The 11127-nt window shown below is 46.3% G+C and overlaps 2 protein-coding genes across 4 annotated transcripts; one reads left to right on the top strand and one right to left on the bottom strand.

Annotated features, from left to right (window-relative positions):
• Window positions 1-4: 4 nt before the first annotated feature.
• On the top strand, window positions 5-5544 carry LOC123021990 (magnesium transporter NIPA2-like). 2 transcript variants are annotated; one of them, XM_044427304.1, is made up of 6 exons: window positions 5-101; window positions 1751-1898; window positions 2052-2108; window positions 2615-2705; window positions 2835-2995; window positions 3790-5544. In XM_044427304.1, exons 2-6 carry the CDS (start codon window positions 1760-1762, stop codon window positions 4425-4427), a joined length of 1086 nt encoding a protein of 361 aa, XP_044283239.1. In that variant the 5' UTR covers window positions 5-101; window positions 1751-1759; the 3' UTR covers window positions 4428-5544. The 2 variants fall into 2 exon arrangements, with proteins under 2 accessions (XP_044283239.1, XP_044283238.1); XM_044427303.1 differs by lacking the exon at window positions 5-101 and having other exon boundaries at window positions 249-1898.
• Window positions 5545-5558: 14 nt separating this feature from the next.
• Window positions 5559-10231, bottom strand: TIMM8A (translocase of inner mitochondrial membrane 8A). 2 transcript variants are annotated; one of them, XM_044427306.1, is made up of 2 exons: window positions 10029-10231; window positions 5559-5849 (listed from the first exon to the last, which is right to left on the bottom strand). In XM_044427306.1, the coding sequence occupies exons 1-2, from the start codon at window positions 10158-10160 to the stop codon at window positions 5733-5735; spliced, it is 249 nt and encodes an 82-aa protein (XP_044283241.1). In that variant the 5' UTR covers window positions 10161-10231; the 3' UTR covers window positions 5559-5732. The 2 variants fall into 2 exon arrangements, with proteins under 2 accessions (XP_044283241.1, XP_044283240.1); XM_044427305.1 differs by lacking the exon at window positions 5559-5849 and adding an exon at window positions 6457-8556 and having other exon boundaries at window positions 10029-10219.
• Window positions 10232-11127: the final 896 nt, after the last annotated feature.

An 11127-nucleotide genomic window follows, 5' to 3' on the forward strand; every position in this document is an offset into this window, starting at 1 on the left:
CGACTCGGCAGGAAAGGGAAGGCAGGCAGGCAGGCAGGCAGGCGAGGAGGCGGCGGCCGGCGGTCGGCGGTCGGAGACCCCGCGCGGGACGGGAGAAGCAGGTACCGACGCCCCTCGGCCGGAGCGCAGCGCAGCGCAGCGCTCGCCACCGGCGCGAAGGTCCCTCGGCCGGCATCCCGGGGAGGGAGCCTCGTGGCGGCGCTAACATTTCAAATTGGCCCCGCGCTCCTCGGCTGTCTTCTCCTTAAGAAGCACCCCGCGCCGGCCCCCGAGGGGGAACCCTCTCTCTTCCCTGGCTGCTTCGGTGGGGATGCAACGGGGGAGCGTGGGCCGCCTTGGGTCCCTTAGGCTGGATCCGGGAAGGGTGGAAACCGCGCCCGTGCGGCTGGGCCATGAACGCGGGGAGACGCACAGCTGAACCACAGACCGCAGGAGGCCACTGCTCCCCCAACGGGTCCGCAGTGCGGGAGAGAGAAAAGTTTACAGAATCGAAAACTCACTTCTGTATTTCTCTAAACAGAGCTTATTTATCTTTTCACACAGACAGACCTAGATTAATATAGCTTCACGAAGTCTCCAGCTAGGAAAGGGACAGGGGAGGAAAGTGTAGATATTTCTGAGCCAAGAAACTGGGAACCTTTCGGACCATGGCTCCTTGGCCATGGGCCATGCTGGCTGGGATGTATGGGAGACCGAAACTTTACAGCATCTAAGGGGGACACAAATTCCTCCCTAACCATTCAGAAGAGTTAAATAATCTAACAATTTGTATTTTATCTGGATATTTTATTGTTGTACAAAGGGTTTTAATATTTGTAAACCACCCAGAGAGTTCTCTGGGGTATTGGAATAGTATATAAAAGCAATAAATATTATTGTTCCCCATGAAAACATGTGATTTACTTCCAACAGGTGCAGCCAAACCCATTTATAATTTTTCACTTTGGATTAGTTGAGCGGGAGTATTAATAACCCCAAAGGTTATTAATAAATAAATAATGCAGATGGGAACCTATTATTGAAAAGGAGACTGGAGACCACCCATTCATTTGCTCAGTTGAATAAGAGGACAAGAGGGGAGTCTAATCTATAGGAAGTTATATTTAAAATGGTGAGCTTCCCAGAATTTTGAAAATCGGGCAAATTTATTTATTTATTTCTATACTGCCCCATTGTTAAAGCTCCTTGGGCAGTTCACAAAAATATAAACCATAAAAGTACAAAGTGATAAAACGTAATATAAAATAATAACAATTTCAAATAGTAAAAAAAACAGTAAAGGCCAGAAATAGGTGAAGGTCTAAAAACACAAGAACATTTATAAAATTCAAAAGTGAAAGACTCAAAAGATCTTTACGTGGTGACAAGCAGACCACAATCAATGAGCCTTTATGGGAAAGACATTCCGTCATGCGGTTCTAGCACCAAAAAGGCCCTCTGCCTTATAAGGGGAGTTTGGGCAGGCCAGGGATGCTTGCTTTGTGTGTAGGTTTGGGGCAGCTTAACAGAAAAATCATATACTTTCTAGAAAATTGTACAGAGCCCATGTTCAGAACCGGATGGATTTCCAAGTAAATGTGTATAGGATTCCAGGTACATGTATGACTACGCAGTTGTTTAATTAGTCTTTTTTTAATAACTTGTCAACCTTGTCAACTGCATGGCTTCTTGTCACTGTAAATTGAACGTGGCTACTGTTTGGGAACAAACATCTAAACTCTGTTCATTCTCCCTTTCTCTGATACTTGAGGTGACTAGGATGGATGTCTTAACAGAACGTTCTGACTTCTACATCGGACTAGGCTTGGCTCTCAGCTCCAGCCTGTTCATCGGAGGAAGCTTTATCCTAAAGAAGAAAGGGCTGCTCAGATTGAATAGCAGAGGCTCCATCAGAGCAGGTAATAGCAAATGAGGAGCTAGCGAAGTTACTATATAGCTGGCTGCAGATGGAAGAATCCCAGCCACCGAGGTGTCCAAGTTCCTTGGAGTATGAAATGGTTTTCCAGTCTAGAGTCTCACTTTGGGTGTCTGTTGCTTTCTTTTCTTCCCAGGTCTCGGTGGCCATGCGTACCTGAGGGAATGGCTGTGGTGGGGAGGACTGCTGTCCAGTAAGTACTTCCATGCAAGTTTTGACAATTCTGATCAACATCGGTACAACTGGCTTTTTTCAGTGCCTGTGCTGTACTGTGCATTTGAGTAGCTGGCTGGGGGTGGGATGGGATGGGGAGGCATAGCAATACTTTCTCATAAATAAGTCTTGCAAAGTTGCTCACAGAAACAAAACTAACGGCCCACTTAGTATTCTGTTAGTCATCTGGGACACACTGCAGTCTGGGAAAAAGGTCAAACAGTAAACTAGTCCTCATCAATGTAAACCTCCTTTTGCATTTTGAATTACAATTCCCATCCTCCTTGATCATGAGGTATAGTAGGAGCTGTAGTCAAAAACGTACAAAAGGCAGCGGGTCAGGGAAGGCTGACATAAACCCTCCTAGTTTATATCAGTGCCCTGCAGGCCTCCTGTTGTCTTCCACTCAACAGATAAGAGCAGACCAACTGTCTCTTCTGCTAACTGTTTGCTCTCAACAATTCTAAATCTGCCTCTTTCTTACAGTGGGGATTGGAGAAGCTGCCAACTTTGCTGCATATGCTTTTGCTCCAGCAACACTTGTCACTCCTCTAGGAGCTCTGAGTGTTTTAGTTAGGTATGTACAATGTGACCAGAGGCTTTTCACCAGTCTCAGAGATCAGGTCTCTGTAATCACACTTTCCTGAACCTTTTCCCAAACAAGCCTGGCTCTGGCCCTCTTTGAACACTGTTCTCCTTCCTGTAGTGCAGTTCTTGCCTCCTACTTCCTGAATGAGCAACTAAACATCCATGGAAAGATCGGCTGTCTCCTGAGCATTTTAGGCTCCACTGTGATGGTAATCCATGCTCCTCAGGAAGAAGAAGTCTCTAGTTTGGAGTCCATGGCAGAGAAACTGAAAGATCCAGGTATCCATTGTTCCTTTTCTTTTCTGCATCTCACACATGCTACATTTGAGGAAGATAGTTGAACAGAAATCTAATGACAGTCTTTCTCCATCCACTGATTTTTTTTCTTGACAAATATTTTAAAATATTTTTGTTAGTAATTATTGCTACTACTAATAGAAGGAGAAAGATGCTAACTTTGCTCAATTTTAGTGCAGGAGTTCATTTCTAATACATTGCAGTCTGTATGTCTGCCAGTGTTTCAGCATTGCTATTTATAGGCTGGAGCTATTAAATACACTGGGTTTCCCAAAGCATCCTTCTGGCCAGAGTCTACTAACCATATCCTGCTAGTGTAGTCATTGAGCTAGACTAGTGCTGGATTCAAACTATGTTTTCTCCACAGACCACTTGTTTTAAAATTAAAGCCCATACATAGCTTTTTTCCACCACTGCCACAAGCACTATAAAGGCCCCTTTAATTAGTGAATGTTTAAGGAAAAATTAGTAGATTGCATCAACACTGTATTAGGAAAATCACAGGCTGTAGCCAAGTCCTTATTGGCCTGTTCAGTAATCCAGCCCGTCAAAAAGGTCTCCAACTCCGTTATCGAAAGAAAAAAAGCAAGTGCAGAATCTAGCACAGATCTCCTCAGCTGTTCTGCAACCTATCAATGGACTACCTGAAGGACTTCCAGGGGCACTAGTGGTCCACAGTTTGCAAAACTCTGAGTTAGACAACCCCAGTGACCAAATACTGGAAAAATCAGCTGTGCCCAAATGGCTTTAATGGTCTTCCTTCCTTATCTTCCCAGGATTCATAGTGTTTGCAGTGTGCATACTGGTGAGCTCAGTGCTCCTCATCTTCGTGGCTGGCCCTCGTTATGGGCAGAGCAATGTCCTGGTGTACGTTCTGGTCTGCTCTGCTGTTGGCTCACTTTCCGTGTCTTGTGTCAAAGGCTTGGACATTGCCTTGAAAGAGCTGTTTGCTGGGAAGCCAGTCTGGAAGGAACCGTTGGGCTGGGTGCTTCTGGTTTGCCTCGTGATCTGCGTCAGTGTCCAAATCAACTACCTGAACAGGGCCTTGGATATCTTCGACACGTCGGTGGTCACACCCATCTATTATGTCCTCTTCACCACGGCAGTCATGACCTGCTCTGCCATCTTGTTCAAGGAGTGGCAGCATCTGGTCCTGATGAACATCATTGGCACCATAAGTGGCTTTCTCACCATAGTCCTTGGCATCTTCCTTCTGCATGCTTTCAGAGATGTCGCCTTCACTGCAGACCTGCTGCCTGTCTTCCTGAGGCGTGATCGAACTCGTGTGCACACCGCTTCTTGGAAAGCAAGGACCAAGCAGCAGTCCTGTCTACACCAACCCCTTCTAGACCCAGAGGACGTCTGCAAAAGGGGGGGAGAGAGAGCAGAGCAGCAGTGCACTCAGAGCTTATGAGAGTAAACACATTAGGCATTACCTATTGGCCAAACACCCACAGAAACCACAACCGACCTTTGAGCTCTTCAAAGGAGCTGCCCAGCACTGCTTTCCACCAAGTGACTTGAATCAGACACTAATAAATATGTGACTATATGAACTCTTTCCTGGTAATGCACCTGAACCAAAAAAGAGAGAGCCCATTAGGTCAAGCTCAACATGCAGCAGGCCTAGAGTTGAACCTGATCTCTTCCCTCTTTTCCAGTCATCCAGAAATGGGCTGGAGAATGATGGGCAAGCCAGAACCAGTATTTTGTGGGCCAGAATGGGTTTTGGATGTATTTATTGCACAGTACCTGCACATGGAAATTGCACAGTGTGTCAGAAGCAAATGGTGATATGTCATTGGGTGGAGGGAGTCCACTGTTCGGTAGAAAAAAAACAAGAAAAAGCATGCAAGTCAAGTACCTCTGTAGATTCTCTGAGACAGGAATGCCCAAGTTAGCAGAAGAGGGATTCCCCTTTCCCTTCTGTCTCAAGTGAAGAAAAATGTGTGTGAATAAGGATTTGCATGAGGACAGGCGGAAGCAGGTGAGAGGAGGGATCGTATGTATGTTTGTTCCTATGGGTCATTTTAAGGAAGACAGAGATGAGGGAAGAACATGGAGTAGCTGGTATGAAGGGTGGGCTTGGCTCTACCACATAAGGTGACCTACTGATCAACTAAACTAGATCAGCTAGTTTAGATCAGCTAAACTCTGCTTATCACCTAGTTTGAACAGAGGAGAGCAGAGCTTATGCACAAGCTTGTGTGTGGAAATCAGAATGCACAGAAGTCCCATCAAAATCAATGGGAGTTGATTTCATACAGTCCGTTAGGCTCAACATACAAGTCTCCCTTATGAGAGCACACCTACTACTTTGTCCGCGTATTTCCGATCTTGCAAATAATATCTTGCTGCTCTCTGAATGTATGGACAATGCCATTTAAATGGCCTGAAGGTTATCATTTTTCTGACGGGTTTTCTAAGGTTTACAACTTAATTTTTTTTAAAATAAGTGTTATTTTCTTTATATGATGCAGTACCTACAGCCATAACAGTGTTGCACATGTAATACATGCTTTAAAACAACACAAAGCGTGTCATATTTTATTTCAACGTCATTTATTTTGCTACCTCTTTGGTACCACTTCCAGTCACTCTTTTAGAAATGGTCACTGCAGCTGCTGTCAACCTTCAACCACAGTGTCCTTTCATATAGCATTTTCCCTTTGTGATAGATTTAGAGAGAATTTCTAGCTCTTGCTCCAGCTCTTGATCATTATCTGTAGTGCAGAAGCTGACCCAAGTCACCAGGAACCATTTGTTTGGCCCTGAACCTCGGACAAGCTATTTTCTCTGGGTCCTGGTTCTCCCAACCATGAATGAGAAAAGTGACCTGGCATGAACAAAATACAGATTGGAAAGAAGTTGCATGAGCTCAAAATACTCTATGGAATGTTAATACTGAAAAAGAATACACCCCAAGCACTCCAGTATTTGGGTGGAGGACACAGCAAGAGGAAATTTGAACATTTCAGTTTCTCCAGGTTCAGAACCCATTTCTCCAACTTTCAATCCTCCCTCAGCTGGCCATCCTCAAGCCAGATGGACATTATAAAGCAGGCGAAGAGATACAGTCTCAGGCTTGTCTTACTGATCAAGATAGCTGCCAAAACTTTTTAAAAATAAACCTGCACCCATTGCAAAAACTGGATCTTTGGTTTCCTAAAAGTAATGCCTCTAAAGACAGCCAAATTTTGGAATATGGCAAAACAGACTTACAAAGCACCTCTTGTATTTAGAAGGTCACCCCCTCGAACTAAAACTTAACAGAATGGATATCTCGCCGCCACTGTGATCTGCCTACTTGGCACCTTAATGCAACACCACAAGGAATAAATCCTCTGTTTGCTACATTTAGAGCAACCTTGTAATTTAGCATGCACCTGGTCATCACAGGCAATAAGGAATTTCATGCAGATGAGCAAGCAAACTGGCAGATGGAAAGATGGAAGGCTTTATTCTGCACTTAAGACACCAAAAGGGCTGGCAGAGGGAAGGAAGCATTCTTTTCTGCCACCCCAAAGCAGGCTCAGAGTAACTTTTACGGGCTTATTTAAAAGGCTGATTTACACCAGATCATTCTGTTTACATTCTTTTGTACCTTCACCTGGATTACAACACCAAGAGGATTCAAAAGGGAAAGCCGACGATAAGACATCTTCTGGGTCTTAGTAAACAGCCACTCATCAAATGGTATGTGCAAAGAACCACAAGCACTGACCACTTGTCTTAACACTCAGAAAACACTCATAAAAAAATTACGTTGTGTACTAATACCACAATCTTTCCCATTTATACAGAAGATTCAGGGTACAAAAGTATTCATAACATTTGTTAGTCTTTAAGGTGTCAAGAGAGATTTTGATTCAGGAAAAGAGAAAGTCTTATGGCATAAGCTTTGGTTGACCAGAATCAATTCATATGTAGATTAAAATACATATGTAGATTAAAACAGCCAGCACACTAGAATTTGTCAGTATCTGAATAATTATTTCTAGGTTACTGAAGCCATTTATAGCAAAGAACTGAGAAATCTGCTTGTGCTTATCCTAGCATTCCAGCCAATTTCTTGCCTAAGGATTATCATTTAATGTAGGCTTCCCTAACCTGGTACTGGGGATTGTAGTCTAATGCTTCTGCTAGGCACCCGGTTGGGGAAGCCTGGTTAAATGGTTTGGCCATTGCCTGCACAACAACCCACTTGGTCACCTGCATGACAAAGGACCTCCTCTAGGACAGCAGGCAGAACAGCTTACACAGGCACCTGCTTTGAAACCAAACGTTACTCATGCACAGAAGAGTGATCCGTTAGTTACTGAACATGAAGTACCCCCAATATGCTTCCTACATTTAGAGACAACTGTTCAGGTAAAATGTGAGGACAAGCATTGCTTGCTACAAATACAGGAGTCACTCCTCTTTAAAAGTGTCTCTTTAAAATGCAATAATGACTACCAGGAGCATTACCACTAGCAATCCTAGCAGAAAAAACCACCACCAACTCAACAGGCAGTTTAAAATGGATTGGTCTGATGTTTATTTCACTGATCAGGAGGAAAAGAATTAATGGAGAAAGTCAAAATAGACTTTTGCACTTGGCAAATGAAACTTTTACATGACCAGAGGTTGTTCCAAACTGCCCCAAACCATCTGGGGGTATTTCTTCCTAGCTGTGCTAAGGAGGGGTTGAATAAGCACCTCTTGAAGACCCTGGATCTCTGCTGGCACACTTCTGTGAGCTGAGCATGCCTTTCTGTGCAACTGCGACACCCGGTTGAGGTTTACAAAGGTCAGATCAGTTGCACGTTCAAGCAAGTGGCAGCCAGTGATCCGCAACACTTTTACGAGTAGTGCTACAGCGCAGTACCATTTTTCAAGGCACATTTGCACCCGGCCGTTCCCAAGATCCACAATAGTGTCTGGAACCTCTCAACTCCCTTATGTTGAAAGATTGAGAAGGAACTTCTCAAGCACAGTAGAAGCACTTCTCTGACCACAGTGTTGGGAAAGCAAACTATTCAAGCCACAATTCCGGTGTGAAGCTGCCTTTATCGAGAATTTTTCCACCCCCACCCCCAACCAAAATAAAAAAAAGAAAACCTCAGGGCCGCACAAGCCCATGTTAAGCAGCAAGTGTGTGGTGTTGCATGGCCTAACTGGTCTGGCTGCTAATGTTCACAAGATGGGACTTTGAAACCAGAACTGACAAAGGTGGCTTGGTAAGCCCCAGAGGCCATCACAAATGAGGAGGCGGGCCTCCCTCACAGCCCTTGATCGCTAGTAGTTCTTTTATCTGTGCTCTCTTTGCCATCTCTTCCTCTCCCATCCAATAGATCGTTTTCCTCTAAAGGAAAAAAACAGATGTCATGGCCCCCAGCTCAGTCAGACAGGTTTTCAGAGAAGGCCGACTTGGATTTCTGTGTCTGCTCCAACCGGTTGAGAATAAACTGGCTGGTGTCAATGAAGCGCTCCACGCAGTTCACAAAGCAAGCCTCAGCTCGGCTGTCCAACTTGGGGCCAGGCATGTCCATACATTTCTCCTATTCAAGACACAGAGAACAGAGAAAATCATCTAGGGCAGGGATGGACAAAAGGTAAGCCTGGATTACTATTGAATGTATTGGTAGATTTCTGGGGGTCAGAATGTGTTAATTCTCAGGATCAAGCTTCAGAAAGGTATAAATGCAGAGTATGTAGCTGATCCTCTCTTTTTCACTCTAAAGTACACATGTCAGGTCCTGATGTGAACTACAATACTGAAACAGAAGAGCTTTAAACCCACAGCAGAAAAGTAACTAACAAAGGAAGGTCTATTTTGGGAGGGGGGGGATCAGGAAAAGTGGCAGGACAAAAGGTCCCCTGTAAGCATCCTAAACCATGAACTATCACCAATTCACCTGGCAAAATGCCCTCCATATTAATCATATTCAGCATAAAGAAGACTTTCATTGTCAAAGCATTGTCTTCCTCTTCCTTTTCTTCCTCCATGACTTTGCTGTAGCCCCCTAAGCCAAGGTCCACCCCAAACATCTTGTGGCAGCAGGTTTCACAGCCTAAATACTTGTAGAATGAAGGCGACCACTGGTTCTCCCACTCCATGGGTAGTACACAAGTCATACCATGTTAGTCATTGATTGCGCTTAGGTGCCACCGATCCCAATGGATTTATTCAAAGTAGTGCTGATGCAGAATTAAGAGTACTCTCAGGCAGAAGATGCTGAGTCAAGGCAACAGGACTGGCAGCAGCGGTTTTGGAGGTTGCTTGGAGGAGATACCCTGAGTCTTTCTCGCTCGATGAATCCACCTCCTCACCACTTTTGTCACCAGCTACTTTTACACCCTTGTTACGCCTTGCTTGTTTGACAAATAAAGGACCAGGGAGCAAATAAGTATTCACCCATTATTTGAGCCCAGAGCAAGAGCCAACCAAGTAACTGCAATGGCGAAGAAGAGGAGCAACCCCAGTTGGCTTTTTTCATGGGCCCCTGCTGGAGTGCAAGCCCCTGGAGCATGCACACCCTGTGAGTCAGCTCTTGACAGCAAGTTGCAGGAAGAAACATCTGCATGAAATCCGCCTGCTCTGTGCCGCCTAAACTAGCCTGTAGTCCTGAGGTGCAGTGAGGCATGGTGGCCAATTCTCGATATTAAATAAAGATCCCATTCTCAGTTTTGCACAAAGAAAGGGAAAGACCCATCGAAGAACCAGTGTGACATAGTTAAGAGCGACGGGCTGAGACGAGCGAGAACTAGTCCCCTGCTCAGCCCTGAAGCTCACTGGGTGCCTCTGAGTCAGTCACTGATTCTCAGCCTGACCTCCCTCACAAGGCTGATAAAACAGAGAGGAGGCTTCTGCAAACAGCCTTCAGATCGTTACAGGGAAAGAGGCTGGACAGAAGTAACAACACATCTTCTGCTTTGCCTCGGGCAGTGAAACGTCTCGGGCTGGCTCTGCCTCCCCAGGATGAGTTAACCTGGACCTAAGCCCTCCCCCCGCCCTTCGAGGCGCCCTCACCCAGCAGAGCTCAGTCATCTGGTGCACAAGCTGCTGGAAGCGCTGCTTCTGCGTCTCCACCTCAATGAAGTGCTGCAGCTGCGGGTCGTTGACCGCCGCTCCCAAGTCCCCCGCGGCGGACGAAGGGTCCATGCCTAGCCCGGCTCGGAGGCAGGCGCAGCGAGTGGGGGCGGCGGGCGGGCGGCGGGCGACCTTCACGTGCCACCCGGGGCCGGGCCTCCGCGCACGCGAGCCGAGCCGCCACTTCCGGGCAACTGCGCAGGTGCGGAAGCCAAGCTCGCCCTCCTTCCGGCACGGTACGGCCGCGTGCCGTAGAGATAGGAACAGGGGAAAGGGTAGAGTGACGCTTGGCCAGGCGGCTCCTTGATGGCTCCGCGTCTCCTCGGAAGCTGAATCCCATTGCGCTCCATGGGACTGTCTCCCACGGAAATGCCTATAAAACAGCAGCCTAAGCCGAGTGGCTTTGCTTTGTTATGCTCGTCCTTGGTTAGCTTAATTTTTAACGCTATTGTAAAATCGAAATAACATTTCAGCGGGTGGAAAGGATTGCAGACTGGGAGACCGTACGGAGAGTCCTTCGCAAATTGCCTCTTCATAGACGTGCTCAGGCTGGTAGAGCATGGACTGAAGCCTCCATAAATCTCATGCAACGGTCCGCACACAGCTTGTTAGAACAGGACTGGCATTCCGTCGTTCAGCCTCCTCTCTGCAAGGTAGTGATAACTGCACCGGGTTGCACGGTTGCCATCAGCTGGCTCTGAGACCCGGCGCACATCCTCTGCACGTGACATCGCCTTGCTTTAAATAAATAAATAAATAACACGTAACAAGCATTCAATAGCTAAATAACACTGGGATATTAATAGTGCGTCGCCTTGCAGGAACGTTGCACGCCCCTTTTGTCGCACGCTTCGCTGCCCTCCGTGCAATGCGCGTAACAGCGGGCGACACGGCCAGGCTGCTAGAGTTCCTCTGAGTAGCAATCGGCGATATCGACCGTTCAGCTACATTCGCGGACTGTTTTACACCAATACCATCTGTCTCCCACACCCTGTCTTGCAATGCAGAGATGATAACGGGAACGGCCATAAATCAGCAA

The sequence above is a fragment of the Varanus komodoensis genome, unplaced genomic scaffold, assembly GCF_004798865.1.
Source record: "Varanus komodoensis strain SLA01 unplaced genomic scaffold, ASM479886v1 scaffold18_3, whole genome shotgun sequence".
NCBI lineage: Eukaryota > Metazoa > Chordata > Lepidosauria > Squamata > Varanidae > Varanus > Varanus komodoensis.